At 51.8% G+C, this 25,074-nt stretch overlaps 1 protein-coding gene across 4 annotated transcripts in view; it reads left to right on the forward strand.

The window, feature by feature from the left end:
- The first annotated feature begins 396 nt into the window (after positions 1-396).
- The window catches only part of TP53BP2 (tumor protein p53 binding protein 2), a 54,148-nt gene continuing 29,470 nt past the window's right edge, over positions 397-25,074 (forward strand). For 2 of the 4 annotated variants that reach the window (XM_027611752.2, XM_027611754.2), the window contains exons 1-2: positions 397-629; positions 22,887-23,034. In XM_027611752.2, coding sequence (XP_027467553.2) covers positions 603-629; positions 22,887-23,034 — 175 coding nt within the window. In that variant the 5' untranslated portion in view covers positions 397-602. Of the gene's footprint in view, positions 630-22,099; positions 22,118-22,886; positions 23,035-25,074 lie in introns of those variants that run through there. The other 2 variants (XM_027611753.2, XM_027611755.2) reach the window with 2 other exon arrangements.

A 25,074-nucleotide genomic window follows, 5' to 3' on the forward strand; every position in this document is an offset into this window, starting at 1 on the left:
CCCCACTGGAGAGCCCGCACCTCGGGGGCTACCCGCCACCCAGCTCTTCCCCGGAGCGCCCCCCCACGGAGGCTGTTCCCACCCGAGCGCCCCCCCCCCACGCGAAGTCATTTTTAAGTGTATTCCTTTATTTAGCGAAGGCGAGTCAGACCAGAGTCTCACAGTGGAACCTGGGCAACCCGCAGCCGGGTGAAGGCGCCGGCCGCGAATCCGCGTCCCAGTGGTCGCCCCGCTGGCGCAGGCGCGCTCCCGGCCCCGCCCGCGCAGGCGCGCTCCCGGTCCGCCCCTCCCCACCGCCGCGCGCTCCCGGCCCCGCCCGCGCAGGCGCGCTCCCGGTCCGCCCCGCCCCCACCGCCGCGCGCGGGGGGCGGAGCGCAGAGGGCTCGCTGGCCGTCGCGGGCGCCGCGGAGACAAAGCAGCGTCGGGGCCGTGGGGGGTGGGCCCGGGGCTCGGTGGCGCCCCCGTCCGCGGGGAGGGCTCGGCGGACCGCCCACGCCGCGGCCGCCTCGCAACAGGTCTGCCGCCTTCCGGGAACCTCGCCCTGCGCCGCCGCTCCCGCTCCCGAGACCCGGGCGCCTCGCTCGGCTCGGGCCGCGGCTTCCATGCGGTTCGGGTCCAAGATGATGCCGGTAAGCGCGCGGGCGGGCGCGGAAGTGCGCGGGGCGCGGGCGGGCGCGGGGGCCGAGCCGGGGTCCGGGCGGCGCGGCCCGGTTCCGGGTCCCCAGGCCGCGGTCCCCAGCCCAGCCCCCACCCTCGGCCCCCCGACGCCCCGGCCCCCCACCCTCGGCCCCCGGCCCGCGGTGAGCTGCGGGCGGGCAGCCGCCGAAACTTTCCTCCGGTCTCCGCCTGGGTCCTCGCTTGGGGCTGTTCTCGAGCGTCGAGAACAGGGACCCGGAGTCTGGGTTGCTTTGTCTTTTTAAAAACTTTTGGTTGGAGTGAAACAGGCATCACACTTGCCCTTGCTTTAGTTTTGGTTGGGTTTCGCTCTCGGTGTGCGATGGCAGCCCGAGTGTCAGGTCGCGGGATACCGGAGTGCCCGCGGCGCGTTCGGTCCGCGGCCCCCCACGAATCCCCCCAATCCTACTGAGCCCTCCATCCCCCCCACGAACCCCCGGTTCCGCCCCCCGAGTCCCCGGCCCACTGATTCCTCCGAACCCTCCCCAGCCACATCCCGCTCCCCGGCCCCCCTGCCCCCCCCACCCCGGCCACCCCCACCCTCCGAGTCCCCGGCCCCATGAATCCCCCGGCCCCTCCTCAGCCCCCGCCGCTCCTCGACCCCCCAAATCCCCCCCGTCCACCCCCACCCTCCGAGTCCCCGCCCCCAATCCTCCGGCACCCTCCCTAGTTCCCCTGAACCCCCTGGCTCCCCGAGCCTCCGGCCCCTGAGCCTCCCCCCACCAGCCCCCTGGACTTCCTGGTCCCCAGCCCCTTGAATCTTCGGAACCCGGCCCCCCAGTCCCAGGCCCAGAGCCTCCGGCCCCCCCAACCCTCCGAGCCCCTGCCTCCTGGAGGCCCCCAGCCCAGGCCCCCCAAGGCTGACGCAGGAGTGAAGTGGCGCTTTCCTTCAGCGCCCGCGCTGGGAGAGCTGGACTGGAGGCTCGTGCACGCGTCCCCCGTCCCCCACCCCGAAGTTGTGCTCGCGCTTCTCCCCGGGACCAGGGGTCACTTTGCGGCCCTCGCTGTTTTCTTGTGGCTTCATGTGTTGAAACAAAGAAGCAGGCGACTTTTACCCCATTGCCCCATCTGTGGAATGGAGTGAGGACAGATTTTGTTCACGTGCAGTTACAGGTGCGGAGTAGAAAGTTTTGTGCCGCCCCCCCCCCCCCCCCCCCCCCCCCCCGTCGTGGGAGGGTGTCCTAAACGTTCACAGTCTGGGCCGACTTGGTTTATTGGGATGGATCATGGAGTTTGGATGGTTTGGGATATTTTGTCCTGACACAATTCAGGTTGAGTGTTATGCATCTTCGTTTTAGTTTAATACCTGGTTACAAAGTCAGGTTTGTGATGGGAATGCCCGGTATTAAAATATGGACCATGGAAGAAGGTGAAGGAGTTTGCTATTAAAATTTTTATCTCTTGGATTTACGTTTCTTTCTCCCCCCCCTTTTTTAAAATGTTTCTCTTGAAATGACTTTTGCAGATTGTCTCTGAATTTTCCTAAAAACAGGAGCAAGGTAAGTACTGGTTGTTGCAATGTGATTTCTTAAGAATAGTTTCATGTCAAAATATGCTTTGGGCTTTCTTAAAACCAAGGAGAGTTTCCTTCTCCCCGCTATATACCAGATAATCAGAATCTATGAAAGGTTATGTTGCTCTGGAGACTAAGTGAGTTACGGTATGGTTCTGATCACCCTCAGCACAGACTCCCAGCGTGGGGGGCGGCAAGTCCCCCAGTGATAGAGCTGCGGGCAGCCAGGACCTCACTACTTGTCAGCTACGACCTTTGTGACCAGAACCACCTCCTTTTAAAAAGTGATTTGTCGCAGGTTCAGCGTCTGTAAAATGGGGATGCTGATACTGCATAGCCCTTAGGGTGTGGTCTGAGGATTAGGGTTGCTCGTTCCAAAACAGTCCAGTGCCCAGCTTGTCTGGGATTTGCAATCCTGGTGAAACACAGCTTCTTAGTCCTGGGGGCCATACAAACGGGAGGCAGGTTTTTATTTAGTGCTATCCTGTGTCTTTATCCTGTTGTGTCTTGGGTACTTGAGGATAAACCCGTTTTCTTAAAAATATTTCTCATCTTTGGCTTTTAATATACTTGGGTTTTAATTTTAATGTCGAGTGAGGTGTCATATTTTATTACTTTGAAAAATCCTAACCAATTGATTGGGAAAAGCAGTGTGCTTCCTATGAAAAAACGGATGTAGACAGTTGTCTTGATGTGCTTTTTTTGTTGTGGTGGTTAAATGTCCATAACAGAAATTGCCCTTTTAACCATTTTTAAGTGTGTAGTTCTCTGGCACTAAGTACATTCCTTGATTTGCTTTTCAAGGCATTCTAAAGATAACAGCTTGCTGTTTAGACAGCACTATATGAAAAATGTGCAAATAAATGGTGTTTGTATATTTTCTCACCAAATGGTAGAGAATCAAGTGATTTTCATGTGGAACATGAAGTGATAATTGGACCCAAAACCAGAAGGGGAAGGTGCATTTTAGTAGGCTAGCTAAAAATAAGTAGGCAAACAGCTGAGTATCAGGGTGGAGGTAATGATAGGGTGCGGCATAGTGGTTGTGATAATTAACACCCATTTTCAGATACCCACCAAAGCATCTCTGATTCTCTGATATTTCTACAACTTGGTAAGAAGAAACTGATTAACCTCTCCTACTTGACACCGTATTTTCCTCATTGAAGGAAGTGTTGTTTGTAGGTTTAGAGTATAGTTTTTTAGTTGAGCCATCCTCACTGTATTTGATTATCAGATAAAGGGAGGTAATTATTAAAAACAAAATTTCTCAAGTAATCAAAATTATATCAGATATCTTTTTCATTACTTTTATTTTGCGAAGCATTATATTTAAGCAAAGCATATATTCAGAAATATCTTTATGAGTTTAGCTATCTCTAAAAGCATTCATTACTCTTTTTAGATGGAGCTTTATAAAAATTCCTGTTTGTATCTGCTATTGAAATGGTAAATTAAAAACAAAACAAAGCTACACACAAAACCACATGGTATTGTGCATTGCCACATGGAAGGCCAGAGGACTTGAACTTCCCTGTCTGTCCAGTAGATACCATGTGTTACAGGCGTGCCTGGCTGTGATAGACATGCGTGGTGTCTGTCCTGTCCAGTACGGTGGCCACCAGCACTTGAAGTGTGGCCAGTGGGATGAGGAACTGATGTTTTAAAACAATTTAGTGTTAATTATATCTAAATAGCCACATGGGCCTCGTGGCCACAGTACTGACACAGTGGCCCGTTCGACAGAGTAGCCCAAAGAGTAATTTTATGTTGGAATCACATATTGGCAGCTTCCTGTTTACATTAATACTTTTTTAAAAAAGATTTTATTTATTTATTTATTTGAGAGAATGAGATAGAGAGCATGAGAGGGGAGAGGGTCAGAGGGAGAAGCAGACTCCCCGCTGAGCAGGGAGCCCGATGCGGGACTTGATCCCGGGACTCCAGGATCATGACCCGAGCCGAAGGCAGTTGCTTAACCAACTGAGCCATAAGATTTTATTTATTTATTAGAAAGCGAGAGAGCACAGGCGGGGGAGGGGAGAGGCAGAGGGAGAAGCAGGTCCCAGGACCCCGGGATCATGACCTGAGCTGATGGCAGACGCTTCACGGTTGGAGCCCCCCAGGCGCCCCTACGTTAATACTTTAAAATGAAATCGTAATGACCTGTTTACCCCTAATGACTTGGGAAATGGGTTTTCCAGTACTTAGTTTAGTGTTCTCTTGGAACTTATCTCATCGTATGGCCCTGATACAGATAATGATTTTAAGAAAATGATACCTTATTTTAAAAAGCTCAGTTGACCTGATCAGGATTTAAGTTTTAAATTTGTGGCATTTTCTCTTCCAGGGTTGCAGAGTGTCCCAATTATTTCTAGTTATTCCGTGATGTTGTAAGATGATACCCGGTTGTGTGAGCTTCTAGTCTGGGGAGTCTAGGACAAAAAAATTGGGTTCTCGCTGTATCACCTTTAGAATAGTCTGACGGCTGGTTGGTAGGATTTATATATTTCTAAGGGAAACTGCACCTCATGCAGCTCACAGACCAAAGGCATAACTTCTTCAATACTTGTATTATTTTCCTGTAAAAGGGCGGTCTTATTTGCACATATTTTCCAAAGTGAAATTATGTGTTGAAATTAAAAAGCTTTCAAGTTACAGCTTTAGAACATTGTATTTATATGATTATACCATGTGGTGAAAGAATTTCTTCTTGTTGATACTAATGTAGCAGGTTAGCTTAGGCTCCAGAATAAAGTTTAAGGCAAGTTCTCCATCTCTGTAGAATTGTAATTCCCAAAGGCAGTTAAGCAGATCATCTGTTTTAAAAAAATGCGGCAGATACCTCATATTTTATGTGCTGTAGTGAGATTTGTTGCCTTGTGACTTCTGCTATATTCATTAAAAGCTGAAAAGCATTAAAAATTTTCTGTATTTTTACCTGTTTCGGGGAAACGGTTTAGACTTTGTAAAGAACCTTAGCACAAGCCTGCAGCTGCTTGTATTTTAACAGTTAACTTGAAGAGAATTTATTTATCTGGAGGACACGGGAACGGAGGGTCATTTACTCATATGCTGCTTCTAGGAAGAACTGTTTTCTCTCCCAATTCCTGTCCCTTGACCCTCCAACAGTAGAAAGTAGAAACAGTAAAACAAAACCTGTTTTTTTTCTGAAGCTTTTAAGGAATACTATAGACGTTTATCCGTTGGTAATGTATCAGGTTTGTGGCACTTGTTAAAAAGTCTGTCTGAAGCTAACTCCACACTGTTCTTGGCGCCCCTGTGTCATGCGGCCTCTCTCCGGCTCAGAGGGGACTGCGACCAGTGCTTGTTGGTGCGATTTGCTGTCTTGGCTTGTGAACCTCTCCCCAACCTCTACGAAGTGTCAAAGGATAAGGAGAGTGGGGTAGGAGAGTTTAGGAATCCAGAGTGTTCTTTTCTGCTCATGCCACTCGACTAAGCCAAACATGATTGAAATACTTGCTTTTCGATGGAGTGCTGTGCTCTGAAGAGAGCATTTTTCTTTAGTCGGATGTAATTGAGAAAAGAAAACACAGATGACGGATTCTGTGTGAAACGTATACTTATTTTGGAGTGCTGAGTGAGACATTAAAATTTTACATTCTATTGGGGAGAGCCAAGGAGAAGTTGTAGTCAGTAGGGGATCCTTCAGGAGCACTGGGTGACATGGAGGCAGGGCCCTGAAAACATTTTGTATACTGTCTGAGCAAAAGAAAGTTATTTTATCAAAGAAATGCACATTCTAAACATAGACCTTGTGTAGGAAAAGTAGTTTCCCAGACTCAGCAACTTGTGGTCATTTTATAGTTTTTTCTACATAAAATTTATCCCAAACCAAATGATTTATTGGGATGATAAGAGAACTACATTTTCATCAAAAATATTCATTTGGCCAGTAAATACTGAACTATTACTTCTGAAATGCCTACTTCAGTTGTTCCTCTAGAAGCAAATTTTTAGCTTAGTACTACCTTCTTTACATTTCAGACATTTCAAATCAAAGTCTCTATGACACAAGTAGACAAGTAGAGGAAAACCGTCATGAATAAAGGAGTCTGGAATTCCAGGTGCAGGTGCTAATGGTAATAACGGGGGAGGGACAGCACAGATGCTCAGTCGTCTGCCGTGGGGTGACCACTTCTGCTTGAGCAGAGCAGGGGGCTTGGAAGTCCTGCGCTCTGGTGTCCCTCCCAGGGAAGGGGAAGGAGCTTCTCCCGAGACCCCGTCTGTGCCCGACCCCATGCCTGGTGCTTTAGGTTGGTCATCCCATTGAATTTCCTGCTGCCCTTGTGAAGCGAGTCTTCTCCTCCTCATTCCACAGAGGAGGAATTTGAAGCTCAAAGGGTTTCAGGAATTTGCTCCTGGTCACTCAGCAGAAATGAGATAGGAACCAGGTCTGCCTGCAGACAAACGCTCTTTGAGGTGGCAGAGTGCCTCTGTTAGACAATTTCTGTATACCCTCTACAGGACAAACAGTGGCCATGGTGTTCTTTTGGTGAATGATAACTTCAAACATTAGTTTTCACAACATAACTACAATTGTTTTTCAAGTAGGAAGGGGAAAACAGACATTTTCCATATTTCAACCCAAACTGGGTGAGAAGAAAGTTTTGAATGACACGGAGGTGACCACCTTGCCTCCGTGCCGTGGAAACACCTCAGTGCCTGTTGTCTTTGTACCTCGAACACTCCATGGAGATCTCAGCCCCTCCACGGCACTGGCAGGGAGGGAGGGGGGGGACAGCCACCGTTTGTAGGAGGCGTGTGGAATCCTCTTTCTCTGGAGGGTATTTTTTAAACTGGGCCTGAAGGCGATGATGCAGGGAAGGGAGCATCAGAAGTGGACGGGCATGTGGGGAGACGTGGAGGATGGGGGGATGTACAACGTCTGTGGGGAGAGCGCCATCCCCAGTCATCCGTCTTCAGCTGGTCCCAGGAGCTTGCGTGGTACCTCGCCACTGCTGGTGGGAAGTCAGGATGGGCACCGAGTGACCACGCAGTCTGAGTAGTGATCCAGCTTATTGAGGTGAATTTATCGGAAGTAAACTAGGGACTGATTTTGTTTTGCTTGGTTTTGTTTTTAAAGATTTTATTTATTTGAGAGAGAGAGAGAGAGAGAGCCTGAGCTGGTGGGGGGGTTTGGCGGGGAGGGGCAATGGGAGGGGTGGCCTCCCCGAGCAGGGAACCAGACGTGGGGCTCGATCCCAGGACCCCAGAATCATGATCTGAGCCGAAGGCAGATGCTCAACCGGCTGAGCCACCCAGGCGCCCCTAGAGACTGATTTTGGATGTCTTCATTAACCTGTTGATTGTATTTGGATGGCCCTTTGGGCTGGCATCTGTCCGCAAATATGTAGGGACCATCCGCGGTGTTCTGGGCACTATTCTAACTGCCCGGATCCAGGAGAGGATAAGACATGTCCAGGGAGCTTACCTGCCATGGAGCTGAGTGGGGTGGGGGGGGGGCGTGGAGAATAAGAAAGAAACGGAGCGTGGGATTCCGGTAGGATCGTGCAGCTGGGATGGCTGCTTTAGGTCGTGGGGCAGGGAAATGACAGTTCAGCTGGGACCCGCATGGCCGGGAGGAGCTGGTCCTGTGTGTCACAATATTTGTAACTGCTACTTCTCCCTCCTAGAACATTATGAGGCTGGGCTGGGGGCACGGGCCTGGAGGACACAATACGGCCCCAGGGGACTGGCGCTTCAAGGACTGCAGCGAGGGTGCCGAGGGCTGAGGTGGCACTAGGGGGATGCAGTAGCCCCCGGGGGCGTGGCAGCAGGAGAAGGGACCGCATCTCACTGATTAGGAAAGACCCCTGTGTTGCTTTGTGGACAGTGGGCTGTGCAGCTGCCAAACGGAATCAGCCGGGAGAGGCAGGGAGAGGGAAGGCCGCTTACGGCCCCTGAGGAAGGTCCACAGACAGCCCCTGAGAATGAGTAAAAGCCGCACCTTATCACAGCGAGGGCCCAGCCGGTAGTGTGACTGGTTGTGAACTTGTTAACCTTAAATGAAACAGTTACTTTCCCACGAAAGTGCTTTTTTCAGGAATAGCAGAGAATTGCAGTTTGGGACACGCAAGCTAGGACAAGACCATAGGCCCAAGTCCAGCACAGGAAGGAGAGGAACGTGGTTTTACGGACAAGGAGGAAGTTGGGAGGGTTGCTTTGAAGCAAAGTCCACTGGAGAAAAACAGGAGTTCGGGGGGACGGTGGTTTGTCACCGGCCGCGCTGCTGGGGTGCTCACTTCCTGTAGGAGGTGCAGTGAGCATCTTTCCCCGTGGGGGCCTGTAATTCGGGATTCTTCCCTGGGGAGGGTTCTTCTGTTCGATCTGCAGTTGACCTTGAGTGATGCGGCTCCCCCTTCCAGCCTCCCCTTCCGCATCCAGAATCCACTCTGGTGAGGTCTCCCCTTATTGATTTCACAGACCGACACAGTGTGTCCCCTGCTTTAATAACCTGCCTTCGTGCCACTGGGGAGCCCTGGGGTGAGACGAGCTGGCAGCACGCCGCCCAAGGGTTGGGAGTAAGAGCGGCGGGAGTAGGGAAGGCGGCTCCCATTCCACCAAGCTCCCTCCCTAGCGAGTGAGGAGAAACCGGATTCTGTATAGGATTCCAGAGCAGCCCTCAGTCACTAGGCGTCTTTCAAACTGAGCAGGGCAAGTCTGGTTTCTGAAGGAAGCCCGAACCTTAAAATCGTTTTGCGACGACCGTACTTTTGACCCCGTGACCATACCGCCTTGACAGCTTCTGATGGGCTTACCTACAAGTCCCTTTACCAGTTGTTTTAAATCAGAGATCTCTCCCTTTTATTGACAGAGATACATAGTAGCCAGCTATCTAGGAAATTAAAGTCAGAGCTGCCTCAACTCTAAAGGTCACCTGCCCCTGTTTTTCTGAACCACAACTGCTAGCTGGTTTGTGATAGGTGGGAGATTTTGGGCATTTGCTGATTTCCAGAAGAGGGGGGCTATTTTGCATAACACTTCAATGGTAGAGAGGTCTTTTCCTGGTAGGTTTTGCTTGTTGCCATTGGCCGCTGGAGACCTGGGCGTTGGGCCCCTTTCCTTCTGTTCTTCTGTGGTCCTCCCACCCCGTGCCGTCTCTGTGTCACTACCCCTTTCCTGTCCCTGGCGCCCCTCCCCTGCCTGGGCTCCGGCAGTCCTCTCCCTGTGTCTCTTCTTGCCTGCACTGTTCCCTGCCCCTCCGGTCCATTCCACACACTACGTCCGTGGTGGTTTTCCTGAAACAGAAGTCTGTGTCTTCCTTCTCCAGGAGATTCCAGGACTGATTCTGTTGCAGTGTGTGAGATGAGCTCCCTGGTCAGATGTGAAGTGTCTGATGTCTAGCCTGGGTCTAAGGTCAGCCTTCTGTGCCGACCGTGTGCTTCCATCCAAATGTTGAGCCTCACGGTGCAAGTGATAGAAAGATGCAAAACACCCAACAAGTCCGCATCCGCTCATGCCACCACTCTCTGGCCTGCAGTTGGAATTGTGTCCCCGTTCCAGAAGATGTGCTTCCTGCCTCGTCCGTGCCCCCAGGGGATCTGCATTAGGGCTGCTGGTGGGGCTGGGTGTCTGCATTCCTTGTGCTCCTGGCAAGTTGGACCTGCTTCCGTCCATGACGTGCTCTGCGCCCTCTGACCTCGTCGTAACTCCGTGTGTGGGTGACGCCACCCTGGCAGTTTCTGCAGCATGTCTGTGCCCCACGGGTTGAGAATTGGCCCGTCCCTGCGTATTTGTCCAGTCTTGCCCCACCTTCCCATTTCGGCAGCTCCAGGACCAGCGTGACGATGCTGTGCCTGGTGCGCTCACGCCTCTGCATGTGGGGATGTTTTTCTGCCTGGATGTTCCTCTTCTCATCTTACACATCTTTCAGTTTCCAGTTCGGGGGCACTCCTTGGGAGGGAGTGGTTGCTTCCTGCTCTCCCTGAATCTGTGTGCATCTCCACGAGGCTCCCGCATACAGCCCGTCAGTGTGCAGCCAGGAGTTGCTCCGCCATCTCTTGGAGGCACCACACCTCTCGCCACCGTGTTTCTGGCGCTTGCCACACTGGTTGACACCCTGTGGGACCCGATAAGTACTGGTGGATTGGATGAATGGTCTTAATTTTTTTTAAACATTGTATTAATTTATTTGAGAGAGAGGGCGAGCATGAGCAGGTGGAGGGGCAGAGGGAGAGGGAGAAGCAGGCTCCCCATGGAGGAGGGATTCCCAGGTGGGACCCGATCCCGGGACTCCGGGATCATGACCTGAGCCAAAGGCAGATGCTTAACCGACTGAGCCACCCAGGTGCTCCTGAGTGTTCTTTCTTTGGATTTTTTAGGTGAGGGTAGTTCTCACCCAGCTATATTTATGTCCACAATTGACATTTGAGCATTCTTCGAGGTTCCCAGAGCTGGAGTCTTTGAGAATGGAGGAACACTTGGATTACAAAGGGTGAGGCAGAAAGGGGGGAACTGGAAGCAGTGGATTGGTTGTACTCACGGCCTCATGGGCTGGTCCGAGAAGTAGTGTGCTGAGTGGAGAAAAGCGAGACGTAGGATGAAAAAGTGCCTTTATGTGAAGCTGTTCCTGCACCCACGAAGCAGCCGTGCTCAGGGTAGAAGAGTGCGAGCCGTAGGGAGCAGGGGTCGGGGTGGGCAGTGACCTCCTCACACACGGTGTTTAGTCTTTTTCCTCTCCTCGCTGTTTGTTGATGACAGATACTGAAAGCAGAGTGGCCTAACGCGATGCTCTGCGGCATAGACTTGGAGTTTGAGATCTCTCTGAGTCAGGCTTCAGGCATGGTTGAGAAGGAGAGAACAGATTTCTTAAGTTACTCCAAGCAGAATGCCTTGTTTCTTCTTTTGAGCCATGGTCTGGTTTTAGGAATGCTCACTTTCAAGTTACACCGCGCATTCGTGTAGGCGCTCGCTCTTGCTCACGCCCTGGGTTCCTGCTGACTCTCCCGGCCGCCATGGAGCTCTGACCCACAGCGTCCATGCAACTGCACGAGCTTGTGTTGTCGACGTGCCGTGTGGGAGATCTGAGATAGTGTGGGGGTGGAAGAAGCCTTTCAGGGTCAAAACCTCTGTCCTAGGAATTTATACACCAGTGAGACAGGCGTATAAACAACTGTGTGCGAGTGGATGTCAGTGAAGCAAAGAGCACGTTTTCTTGCGGCTGGAGGGGTGAACGAGCCTGCCTGTGTGTGTAGGAGGGGCTGGGCCAGTCTGAGGGCCTCTGAGTCATTCTAGGAGCATGGGGATGACTTGGACACTAAGGGACAGGGTGTAGGGAACAGGTGAGCTAACCCAGGGAGATGAGTGAGGAAAAGTGTGGGTTTTTAGGTTTCTCATTTGGTGTTTTGAGGCCGTGATTGTGCAACAGATGATGTAAACAAAGTTCCCTGAAATTCAAATTATGCAGAGATAAGTGAGTGCCCGTGAGTGTGTTTCGATGCTGTTACTGTTTCCCAGTTAGCTCCTGGTGCTGCAATAGTTAGTGTGCGCGGGGTGGGTCGTTCTTGACAGCACAGTCCTCCCAGCCCCGCTCATAACCCTCGAAGCTGGTGCTTCTCAAGCTGTATGTAGTAGGGGGGCGGGGCCCACCCCAAGGGCCCCCGATTCAGGAGGTCTGCTAGGGGGGCAGCACGGCTGAGACTTTCTGCTCTAACAAGTCCCCAAGTAATGCTGATGCCATTGGTCTGGGGACCACATTCTGAAAACCCCGCTAGTCACCTCTCCCGTACTAGAAAGCCTGTTTGTTCTTGACCTGCGGGGCCCTGGTGAACCAGCCCTTGTTCGCGCCTGCCCCTTCTTTCTGGTCATTCGCGTGTGGCCTTCCCGTGGGGCGTCTTCCCCAGAGTTTCTAGGTGGCTCCTTCGGCCTCTGTCCAGATGCCTCTGCAGGAGCCGCCGCATGTCGCAATCTCCTCTCCTGCCTTTCCTGGTCGCACCTGTGCTCAGGAAGTCCTAGCGGGCGTGGGCGGGACAGATGTCCAGGTCAACAAGCACTTGGGGCTGGGAAGGGACAGAACCAGGAGCTTCGCCCGAGGGATAGATGTCGGGAGGACGCCAGTCCTGGGAGGCCCGGAGGTAGTGGTGCTGTGGGCTCTCGGGCACCCAGTGGGGATGTGATCAGACATCTGAGAGCAGCTTTCTGAGAGAACATGATTTTTCCGTAGAGGATTTTTCTCTCAAAGTAGCCACTTCATATTTGCCATATCATTTTTTTCTGGAATGGAGATGATCTTGGAGGATGACCGTGTTCTCTGGATGACACTGGGTGCCTGGGGGACTCCCTGTTTGGTGCCGTCCAGATCGCTGTTGAGACTTCTGGGGTGTTGATTTCTAACCTCCACTTACTTGCTATCGTGACCAAAAGGGTAAAAAAAAAAAAATCCATTTATTATGATTTTATGATTTTGCTTTAACTAACTCATGTGGCTGATAGAAACTGATGGACTATTTGTAAACGATGCTGTGATAAAAAGCGGTGCGCTCAGTGTCCAGGTGGGTTTACACGTCCCTGACTCCGAACAGAGCACTGATAGATGCAACTCACCGTCCGCGATGGAGGTTTCGATGGGCAGCCTAGTGGCCTTGAGAGTAAACTCCAGGCGGAAGTCCTGGCCTCCCAACCGTGGTGCCTGACAGCTGACACGAGGCCGGGCCGGTCTCTGAGGGCCAGGACGCAGCACTGGGAGATGCGTGTCCCTGCACCCCGAGGGAGGCTCCCCAGAGACCCCTGCGGCTGCCCACGTGGACACTGGGGGGGGGGGGGCGGGGAAGGGCATCCAGGCTGGAGAACCAGATGGAGCGCTGACCCATGAAGCCTGACCCACCTGTGAGGAGGCGTGGCAGAAGATCCCAGAAGGTGGGGATGACCTGCGTGTCATTTCTAGCCCTTCTGCTGTTGGCGGCCACCACTGGGCTGAAGGGCCATGTGCTCCTGAGCGGTTGAACGAAGCTTCGGCTGATGTTCCTGTTTGTTCATTCTTTCCCCGTCTGGATGATCGTGTTGAGGGAGTGTTGCTCTGGCAGGCAGGGTGCAGCCCAGTGTAAAAGGGAAGTGATGGTTTGCATTTCTTCCCGCACAGGGGAGTGCTGAACCCCGAACCATGCAGACTCCTTCCTGGTCTCACCCCCAGCCTGGTTGCTGCCCATCCTGACGCGCAGTTCCTGAGAGTTGTGAGGCTTGGGGAGGATTTGTGTCACCCGTCTTACAGATTGTTCCTTTTCCTCTAAGGGACGCCTCCCCCCCACCCCCCGTATTCTTTTCTCCTAGGTGAACTGGACGGATTGAAGGGTTTATGAGTCAGAACTCCAAAGCTGCTATCACAAAGCCTTGTTTCCTTTCTGTGATGAGGAGCATTTTATACTTTTGGTTCCTTTTTTTTTCTGTGGAGCTTTTCATGGTTTTGTAAATCAGAGGCATAAACTGTAGCCTCTGACACAAAGTAAATTTCTTGTAAATGCCCTAGCCAGTTTTTGTGGGGTTTTTGTTTTTGTTTTTGTATTTCTCTTGGAAGACTCTTCCAAGTTTTAATCTGAGATAATGCCTCCTCAAACATGAATCGTTCTTATGTTAAGAGCATAATATTTTAGTCCCAGTGACTACATGTCCTCTGAAACGGAGCCTTAAAAATACGTCTGTGACCCACTCTTTTTAATTGGAGATTGTGACTTTAGGGTTTGGGAAGGGCAAGTCGTCTTCGGACATGACGTGGGCCTGAGTCACTGCAGAGGGCGGGGGTGGCAGGCAGCGCACAGGGCGAGGGGTTCCTTAAAATACCATCTCCTCCGAGCCTTTCCTCTCCAATCGAGCACCTTAAGAAGTTGACGTAAACAGTCATCTCGGCTGCCGCTTTCAGGAGAGTATTTCCACAGTCTTTTACCACAGTCTATAGTAAGTGAACTTTGAAACTGAAGTTAGTGTGGAGACGTTAACATTGAGAACATTTTAAAGGGACGTGTGTGCCCGCATCCTGTGTGTTCCGTACAGGCCAGTTCATCTCTACGTGTATTTTAGACGGTTCTGATCTACGACCTTACACGATTCTGCTCTGTCACTTAATCTTACCACTTTCCTAACACCGTATTTGGGTCATAATTTACTTTTCCATGTTGCTGGATATTCAGTTTGCCACATTACTCTTCATAGATCTAACCTTGTAGTGAAAATCTAGTGGCATTTAGAATTTTTCTTCATTTCAGTTACTTCTTTGGGATAAATTCCCGTAAGTAAGGTCGTGAGGTAGACCGAATTCTGTGCCTTTTGACACGACCCATTTTATTTTCCAAATGGATTTTAACAATGTATATGGTGCCACCATCATGTCCGGGTGAATCACTGTCCTACAGTCTCTGTTGGATCTTTTAATCAAATCACTGATGTAATAGCTGTAAGTGGTACCTCATTGTTTCAGTTTAGTTAAAACAATTACACCCCCCCAGGTTTTGCGGTTTGTTTTATCTTATGTGACCTGCCTGTTATTCGTCTGCTCTGAAGGACACTTTAGATTTTATCGTGTTTTGAGGAATCTCTTCTCCTTGTGGCTCATGCTATAAAAAAATGAAGTTCCTGGTTTACAAGTTGGCACGAAGTTAGCATGTAGTTAGCGTGTTACTGTGTCTCTGCCCCCCCGGGAGGGGCCGCTGGTATTCACTGGTACCGAGGGAAGAAGAGCGTCCACTCTGTCGGCCTGTCACTGTCGCCCGCCGCGACGCACATTTTCAGGTGCCCCCGTGGTTCCCGGTCCTCGCGGTGCACAGCTCTGTGAGGGCTGCCGTGAGGCTTTGGCCTGATGATTGCTGCGTTCTTCCCGATGACAATAATTCACCTCCAAGGTTCTCGGGAAATACTCGGAGCTTGAGTCCGTGAGAACAAGTAAGACTCTCACGACAGCCTCCCCGGGGAGCCCCATTTTGCGTGCTTCCCTGTGGGCCAGGGAGCTGAGGAAGTCATCTCTGCATCCTTGGGAATACGGTGTTTTAAAATATACATGCCAGGAAAGACAACGTATTTGGAAGTAAGGTTATATAGATTTGTTATTTTCTTTCCTTTTTTTTTTTTTTTTTTTAAAGATTTATTTATTTGACAGAGAGAGACACAGCGAGAGGGGGAACACAAGCAGGGGGAGTGGGAGAGGGAGAAGCGGGGAGCCCGATGCGGGGCTTGATCCCAGGACCCTGAGATCATGACCTGAACCGAAGGCAGTCGCTTAACCAACTGAGCCACCCAGGTGCCCCTGTTTTATTATTTTCTTATGCTTTCCATTAATTTGTGCCTCTGGGCCAAAACCTCAGCCTCAGCCTGTCTCCCATCATGTGCATTTTTTTCATTTCTGAATTTCCATTTTACCTTCAGTCTCATTCATGTATTTCAATAGTAAATTGTCTCATTTTTCCACGAGCATATTTCATCTCCCTTAAGAGATTTTTGTATCTTACACAAAGCACGTATAAATAGTGATATAATTCACGTTCCGTGAAATTCACCCCGTGAAGTGTGCGGGGCAGTGGTTTTAGTAACTTCACAGGGTTATGTAACCAGCACCACAATTCCAGAACGTTTCCATCACCCCGGATGGAAACCCCGTACTCTTGATCAGTTACTCCTGCCCCCCTGCCCAGCCCCTAGCAACCACTAATGCGCTGTCTCTGTGCCCTTGAATGTTCGGGACGTGTCCTGTTTGTGTCCGGCTTCTGTCCCTCAGTATAATAATGCTGTCAAGGTTCATCCGCGCCACCGCGCATCTCCGCACTGCAGTCCTTTCTGTGACCAGATACTGTTCCGTTCTCATGGGGTGGATTTCCAAGATCTGTTTCTGGACTGCTGTTTCTCATGGCCCCCGACTAAAGTTGGGGCAGCATTGGGGCCCCAGAAAAGCACGACGGAGGGCATGCTTGTCGTACATGTCACAGCAGGGCCCCGGGAAGCAGTGGCGCCTTGTGTGCATCTTCCCAATTTCATCATCGGCTCCTTAAAATACCAATTTTATTGTGCACATGGTACGTAATCATTCTAGAAAATTTAAGTATGGCTGAGCTCCCAAAAAATCACTTCATAATGTTCTCACCACCGCATCACTGTTGTTACTTGGTGAATATGGTTCCAGACTTTTTTCTGTGCGTGGGTATGTGTGTGTTCCAGGTTCCCGTTTGTGGAAAAGGATGTGGTGAACAGTCTTGTAACAAAACAGTGCGAAACCAACACATTTTCGAAAATTTGTGCTTTTTCCTTCTACAGTGTTTTGGTATCGGATGCTGGAAACTTCTAAGATTTAACAATTTTATTTTTTAATCTTTAAAAGTTCATGAACTGTAGACCCAAATTGTTCCTGCAGGACTTAGTTGATAGTCAGCTAAAATGTCTTTTTTAAAGTAAAATTTTCAACATGCTAATAAAACTTTAAACAAAACAAAGCAAAACCAGCTTCACCTTGTTTTTATTTCATTTTTTAGGGAATTAAATTACATTTTTGAAGAATTTCTTTATCCTTTTGGAGCATAGCAGATTTGTGAACTAAAGGAAGATGGCCACGTGAAGAAGGCGTGCACCTGCTTTTTCTCAGGTTAATAGGATGATGAGTTTAGCTGGCCCTCTCTTTTGATCCTCTTTCTGATTTATTTTTTTGCCAGTCTTTCAAGTAAGAAGAGAATTGGTATTTATTGAGAAAATCCCTGATTCACTTCCTCTATAAAATTTTAAATAGGTATAAATTATCACACTGAAGCCCATAATTGTGGCCAGATTATAACTTAAAAGATTTTAAATTATAAGTGATATATTAGCATAAGTGATATTTAACTTGACATACTTATGTGTATACATTTAAAAGTGGATGGAATGGGTTTAAAAGTTTATCTCAAAGTTGGGATGCCTTTACGTTGTTTTACTCATAATGTTCTAGGAGGGAGAAGAGGCAGTTACAAATATCGTGGCCGGCAGCGGGGACCGGGGGTGGTTCTTGTCCACCCGGCAGTGGCGTGGGCGGGGGAGGCCCCTCCGCGGTCACTTAGTGTGAAGTGTCCCCCTTCTGGCCATATTGTTGCCACTGTGTGGTGGTGACCAGCGAAGAAATCCATCACACTTGACAAATTCTCTTTGTCGAGTAAGAAGTAGAATAATCACTTGGAGAAAGGATGCAGGTGAGGGTGGTCTGTGGCGGGTTGGCCTAGGGCAGAGGCTTTGTGGGCTGTCCGGCGGAGCTCCCCACTGGGCCGTGGACACTGGTCTGGAGCACGGTCATGGTCAGTATTGCCCCACCAGTCCCCTCTCTGCTGGCTGGTCCCATCCATTCACTCTGCTCATTAGGACTCTCCTGCTGGAATGAAAGTAGACATCCCTTGCACCCAGCCTTCCGTCTGGGGCCCTGCTGCCTCTGCGTGGTGTTAAGGCCCACCGCCGTGGCCGGCTCTGCTGTGCTGGGTCTGCGTCCTCCCTCGGGGTCTGGTCTGGGCCGTCCGTGCTTCAGGGCAGCTGGCAGCCTCCGAGTGCCACGCGTGGGGCCGAGAGTCAGTTCTCTGGCCACTTTTTGGAGGCCCTAAGTTCACTGGACTTTGTTGAGACAGTCTGTCCACTTGGTCTCTGGGGCCCTGCACTCCTTTGGGTGAGTTTCTCTTTACCTGTGGATGGCCTCTCTCAGTCCTTTGCTGGGTCCTCGACGTCCGGGACGTTGATGTCATACGACTGACTCCAGCCCAGCCCTCGCCCTGTCCTGTCTGCCGTCCCTGGCTGATCTTGCCCAGCCTTGGGCGCCAAGGCCTCTATTTGCTCCTGTCGTACTTTTGAGTCCATTCCGGTGTCTGGTAGGTGGCTCCGAGTTGCCCTGGAGGCTCCCCCGGCCGGTCCCCTCATCTCCGTGCGACGCTCAGCCCGGTGCCGAGACAGCAGGTCCGGGCTCACGCCAGTCACTCTCTGCCTTCACGTCCACCCACCGTCCATCAAGCACGTCTCTGGCTCTGCTTTCACAATAATCCACCTCTAGCTGTTTGACCACGTCTGCCGTCACCTGCAGCCTGGGCCCCCTCCAGCTCGGGTGCTGCGTTTCCTCTCAGCTGGGCATGCATGGCCGTCCCCTGGATCTCCTCCCACGGCAGCCGCAGTGTTTCAGATGACATCACTTCACACCCCTGCTTGGAATCCTCCAAGGACCTCTTTTAAAAAAAATCCTCCAAGATGGGTGCCTGGGTGGCTCAGTTGGTTGGGCGACTGCCTTCGGCTCAGGTCATGATCCTGGAGTCCCGGGATCGAGTCCCGCGTCGGGTTCCCTGCTCGGCGGGGAGCCTGCTTCTCCCTCTGACCCTCTTCCCTCTCGTGCTCTCTCTCTACCATTCTCTCTCTCTCAAATAAATAAATAAATAAATAATGGAGATATGACTCACATACCACCATTCTGAAGTATGCAATTCAGTGGTTTTTCAACTTTGCACAGGTTGTGCCACCCTCACACTAATTCCAGCATGTACATTGCCCCAGACGAAGCCCCGGAGCTGTTAGCAGTCACTACCCCAGCCACCCGGCAATCACTAATGTCTCTGTCTCTTGACAATTTGCCTCCAGTGGGCTCTTCAGTTAAAGTCCAGATTCCTTGCTCTGGCTTCTGAACAGTGGTTCCCAGACCAGCGGCGTCCACATCATATGGGAGCTTGTTAGAAATGCAGCATCTCAGCCCCCTTCCTGGATCCACTCAGTCAGAAACTGAGGGTGGAGCCCAGCCATCCGTGGTTAACAACTGTCTGTCCATGCCCCAGTTTGAGCACCAGTGGCCTCATGACTCCCCTCGAATCCTTTCCCCTTGCTGCCCCTCCGCGGACCCTGCTGTCCCCAAGACGTGACAAACCAGACCCCTCCTCAAGGCCTTTATGCATGCTGTCTCCTTAGCCTGGCTCGTGCTTTGTTCTGCTTAGCTGGCTGCCCTGGAGCCTTCCGGAACCTTGCCGGTGTGGACGTGCGGACGGGAGGACTGATGTCCCGAGCACCTCTAGCTGCCCCTGTAGGTGCGCTCTGCACCCTTCTGCTTCCAGCCGCGGGCTTGTGCATGCCGCACCCGCGTCCCTCTCCACACAGACCCCTCTGTTCTGAACTTTGTGCTGTGTGCTGCTTATTACAGGTGATTTCCACAGTAGGACTGAGTCTGTAGAGCAGGTGGCCTGTACGTACTGAGTGGAGGGAAGAAGCAGCAGGATGGGGGGCTGGGGTGGGCCCAAGAACCGGGAGGACTCTGCTCTCGTTTCCATTGGAGTGTCTGGCGGTGCTTCGTGCCGCGTGCGCTCCACACTTCTCGACACACAGAGGGAGACTTGCCGTGAAAGTAAATCCGAGGGGCGTCTGTGCGGTGCAGGACCAGCTACAGGACTCGTTCACCCATGAACACGGACTTACTGCGTGCGTGCCAGGCCGCGCGGTCCACGGTGCTGAAGAGACAGCCCCTGGCCTGTGTGGAGCGTACATTCTGGAAGGGAACACGGAGGATAAGACCAGGTTAACGAAGTGTAAATGTGGTGTGTGAGGGACCGTGCCAAGGAGAGCACAGAGCAGGGAAGTGCGTGCGCGTGCACATGTGGTGTTGGGATTTGGGCAAGGGTGGCCAGGGCAGGCCTTGCTGGGACGGCAGCACTTGAGGGCAGACCCGCAGGGCCCAGGGGAGCAGTCAGGCTGGCTGCAGGTGGAGCAGGGCGGCCTGTGCGGATCGTGGAGCTGGAGCCGATTAGGAGAGGAGGCCCGGAAAGGGAGTGGGGGCAGGTGTTGGCGTGGGCAGGTCACGGTCCGCTAATCCAGACCCACTCCCCCCCCTCCCCGGCTGCCCCCCCCCCGCCCCCGACGCAGTGCAGAACGGTCCCGCCTTTCCTCCTGAATTCACTCTGTGTCTCCTGAGTTGTGCAGTTCACACGCAGCACTATCCCCCCCCCCCATTTTGTCACGAGATCCTGTCTTTTCTATGGAATCCAACCTTTCTTACTACCTTTGTTCAGGCCCTCGCTCCGTGCCAGATGCTGGCTGCAGCGTGCGGGTTGTTGTGGAAAGGTCGGCTTTGACCCTGACGCCCGAAGTCAGTGGCAGTTCTTGGGGCGGAAGACTCCCCTAAGGCGATCTGGCTAATTATTAACAGATCTGGGGGCAGAGCCCAGACCTCCTGCCCGGGACTCAGAGCAATGTCTCCCCGCCCGCCTGCCCGCCTGCCGGCCTGCCGGCCACATTAGGACGGTCCGGTCTCCCCGTCAGTCAGCACTGCGCGCATCCTCACACACTGAAGGTAGAAATGCACCTGCCGCCATTCACGCAGTGTTGTGCGTTTTGGGGGAAAGGTAATCTTAAACAGAACACATCTCTCTTCTTTCTTATTTGTCATTGTATTTGTAAGTAAACAAAGCTGTTGTTTTCCAGAAAGTAAGAGACCAGATCTCTATTAGAGTTTGGGTTACTGTGATTACACAGAGCGTTTCCTATTATTTTCCTGCTGTAAGGAACAGCCTGGAGAGGAGAGAATGGGTCAGAAGAGCAGAATTGACCCTGTCGTTTTAGTAGCCAAGTCTGTCGCTTCCGTGGGTCTTCTTCATTAGTAAAGAGAGTAATGCCGGCCCTTCTTGTGTGGGGTTGGTGTGAATTTCTGAGCTGTGTGTGCAGAGGCTCTCTGAGGGGGCCGGGGGGTGCTGGGACCCTTGTGTGCGGCACAGACACTGTCTGGCTTTGAGGCGTTGAACTTCAGACGGTGTTGGGGTGCGTGGGGAGCATAGAGGGCCACTGGCATACCAGAGTGTAAATTGTTGAGGTCTGTCATGAAATGGGCCCTAGAATCTGCCAGAGCCACAGCAGGGTGCAAGTCTGTGAGCTTAGTGAATCTTTGTTATTTTTTCCAAGTGATTTTTGTGAAGGCATTATGATTTCTGTGTGGTTTTAAAGTGCAGCCTTCCTGTCTGGTTGAGGCCTGGAACGATGTGTCTTTATTAATACGGTTTGTCGGGAGGGGAAGGACCGGATAGAATTAGCTTGAAAGCTGCTCAGATCGTCCTGGGAAGCTGTACGGTTTTTTCCATGTTTTATTTACTGTTTCACTGGTATCCACTGTGTTAATTTTTCTGGGTTCCCTACTTCGTGTTCTCATGGTCTGGGCGACTCTCCACGTTGCACATGTTCCCGCGGGTTGGGAGCTTTGATGTAAGAAGGGAGGACGCGGTGACCTTAAGAAAACACGGTCGGGGGTGAAGGAGGAGCTGCAGGGTGCGTGGTGCTGAGCCTGCTCCCCTTGGGGGGGTGTTCTCCCCTGCCGGCCCCTCCTCTCACTGACCGCACCCCTGTGGCACCCAGCCCGACCACTTAGCGGGCGTCCATCACTGTCCCTAACCAGGTGCTGCCTTTTTGCTAGAAGAGCCTAGTGCAGCTCTGTCAGGGTGGTGAGGAAGTCTGAGCTAGAGGGGGAGGCGTGTGGCTGTGGGGGGCCCATGTCATCCTGAGCGCAGTGCAGGTCCTGCTCATTCTGCCCTTTTGTGGCCTTAAAGCCCCAACTTTTCCCAGTGTCGGTGGCCTGTTAATCATTGTTACAGAATGTGTGCTGGTCCAGAGTGGACCTGCCAAAGCCTTGGCGTTCTCCTTTCCTGAGAAGAATTACTCTCGCAGGAGAAGTGCTCCCAGTGGGATTTCTGTCAGACTGTGTGTGTTTTATCCTGATACACGTGGACCCACTAAGTTGAGTGAACACACAGGGTTCCCTACCTCCGTTGCCATCCGCCGTGTATTTGCTGTCAGTTTCTCCAGCACTGGGAATTCACATTTTGGGGGGGATAATTTAATTGGCATGAAAGCTTGCTCTCTTTACTCTCAGTGTTTTTAAGAGACAACGTCTATTTTTATTAGGAGAGAGATGGCTAGTGAGCTGGAGATTGAGGCCTTCCGCTGTCCGGTTTATGTTGTGTGTGAGGCCGGGTAAGTTTTAGCATCACAGCCCGTTGCTTTGCTAACACCTTGTTGATAAAGACTTAGGCTGTAATGTAGGTATTTGATTTGATTAAAACATTTTAGCCTGAAAAGTACGATGTTTTGGGGCGCCTGGGTGGCTCAGTTGTTAAGCGTCTGCCTTCAGCTCAGGTCGTGATCCCAGGGTCCTGGGATCGAGCCCCACGTCTGGCTCCCTGCTCGGCCGGAAGCCTGCTTCTCCCTCTCCCACTCCCCCTGCTTGTGCTCCCTCTCTTGCTGTGTCTCTCTCTGTAAATAAATAAATAAATAAATCTTTAAAAAAATAAAAGTACGTGGTTTTGAATAGGTGGTCTATGCGCCTGGTGTAAATATTAGAGTTCCCTCCAAGTTGTGTCTCCTGGTTCCCACCCACCCTCAGAGCAGCACGTTCTTAGGTCTCCCGCCGAAGAGGCCGTGTAGACATAAGGTTGCACGCAGATATCCCCGAATCTCCCTCACAGGATTGGTAGGAGGCTGTTTCTAGGGTGGGTCTGGCACCTATGAGGAACTGTGTAAGTATTTAACAAATACAGTGTCATGGCAGGACTTCGTTTGGCCTTCTGTGTGAACTGGTTGGCCTGAACCCCAAGGCCCCCGGGGGCTCTGCAGGCACTGCTCGCCCAGGGGCCAGGCTGCTGCACCGCTCTTCGACTAGGTTTCTGGGAAGGGAATGCGAGGTGACTGGAAGGTGAAAGCATAGTGTGGACACTGACAGCCGTGGTCTCTGTCTCTGTTGCAGATGTTTCTCACCGTGTACCTCAGTGACAACGAGCAGCACTTCACCGAGGTCCCCGTGACCCCTGAGACGATGTGCAGAGACGTGGTGGATCTGTGCAAAGAGCCCGGAGAGAGCGAGTGCCATTTGGCCGAAGTGTGGTGTGGCTCTGGTATGAGACCGGGCTCGGGCTGCCGAGTAGACGTGGCCACGGGCCGCGCGCGTGTTGTTTGCAGAGAAACCCGGGACTCGCCCGAGCCTCAGGGCGCCGCGTTCTCTCTCCAGCTTCGCTGTGACGCAGGGCGCCTTCCCTTCTCGGCAGTACCGAGGATGCTGCCGTGTGAAAGGGCAAGGTGGCCCAGCGGCGCAAGCTTCTGGGCCGGACCTGGAACATGCTCAGGGGGTTCCTGTGCGCTTGGACCCCACTGAATTAGAAACGGGAGGTGTCCTGATTGCCTTGCCCTCTCCAAGTTGTTGTAGGTTTTTAGGGAAAGCTATTCAGTGTTGAGTTACCGTGGTGGCAAAAGGCAGTGGTGAAATCATAGGCATTATTTTAAGCTTTGAAATCAATCCTTCACTCCAGTTCTTTGGAGCTCTAAAATGGGACAGCCTGGTCTTTTTCTGGCCCCTGAGGAGTTTATAGATGTGTGAGTAATTTTCCATAATTTCTGCCTTGTTCCTGCACAGCCGGGGTGACCTCCCCCTGCTTCTTTCCCTCCTCCGGGGGTGCCAGGCGTCCCAGCGTGGGTTACACACCGTGTAAACTGGGTCCTCACCATTCACAATCCCTGCCTGCAGCCGAGCCCCCTCTCTACCAGGCCGAGACGTCTTGGTCATCTTTGGCCGACTTTCGTACTGTTGGGTGTCGTGGACGGTCTTGTGCTCTCTCCCTGGTTCGCTTACTTCTTTTCCCTTCACAAAGGAGCTGGATTAGACCATTCACATAAGGAAACCCAAATGATCCTTTTCAGGTGAAAATGTGATAGTCTGACTTTCCACTCCTCCGTGGTTTTCTTGTCTCCTGAGGATAAAATCCAGATTTCTGATCTTGGGTTGTGAAGTCTGTGCTATCATCGGGCACCATTCTCCTCGTCCTGCAGCTTCCCTTCTGTTCCCGAGTGAACTCCTTCCCACCGTAGGGCCTTGGCGCGAGCCCCCCCCACTGCCTGCACTGCTGTCCAGGTGCGGACTTGAGCCAGAACGTTCCGTCCTCCAGGAGAGATGCTGCTGGAGCATGCTGCTACCGTGGCCGTGAAGCTCCTGATTTAATCCTCTGGGTTTTGTGTGTCTCCTCGTTTACTGCCTCCTGAATCCCCATAGCCCAAACACCTGCACTGGGACGTAAACTCCCTAAGAGGAGAGGCTTGTGTGTGTCCTGTGTCAGTGTGCCCAGCTCAGGGAGAGGGCCTGGCGTCTGGTGCTGCTCCGTGAGTACGTCCTGAGGGACTCAGTGCATGGCCGGATGCTTCTGGCCGCCACCGCCTTCATTCAGCGGATCACCTTGCTCTACGCTTTACAGAGGTGATCAATAGCACCCGTCGGGAGCAGGAAGAGGCTCGGTGTCTCCTGGGAGCTCTTGCTTCTACCCGTTCTTTTTCCTCTCAGCGTCTTGCTCACTCAGATATGATGATGTTGAGAAGATTTTCTTTCTTCTCACTTTTTTAGTTAAAAAAAAAAAATGACTGCACCTGAATGTGTTCTTTTTTGTAGAAGAGGAAGTGATGTGGACCGAATGGAAGCCTTTACCCTTGCCCATCCCTGATCTCTCAGCATAGCCGCTTAGCGGAGCAGAGAACCTCTCAGACTCTTTTCTCTGCGTTTATGATTGTAGGAATAGTTTTGTGTGTTGATTTTCCTTCTGTTTTTTCTTTTTGTAAATAGTATCATGCATATCAATATCCTGCAATTTGCCGTTTAACCTTACAGTCCAGCCTAGAGGTGTTTTTCAGATTAGTATGTGTAAATCTACATCGTTATTTTTAATTTTTTAAATTTTTTTGAGAGAGAGAGTGTGCAGGCAGAGGGAGGGGTGAAGGGAGAGAGAATCTTAAGCAGACTCCACGCTGAGCGCAGAGCCTCACGCGGGGCTCGATCCCACGACCCTGAGATCATGACCTGAGCCGAAACCAAGAGTCAGACACTGAACTGACTGAGCCACCCAGGTGCCCCTCCACTCTTACTTTTATAAATGCTGCAGTGAAAGTCCTTTGAG

Source organism: Zalophus californianus, chromosome 10 (assembly GCF_009762305.2).
Source record: "Zalophus californianus isolate mZalCal1 chromosome 10, mZalCal1.pri.v2, whole genome shotgun sequence".
Lineage (NCBI taxonomy): Eukaryota > Metazoa > Chordata > Mammalia > Carnivora > Otariidae > Zalophus > Zalophus californianus.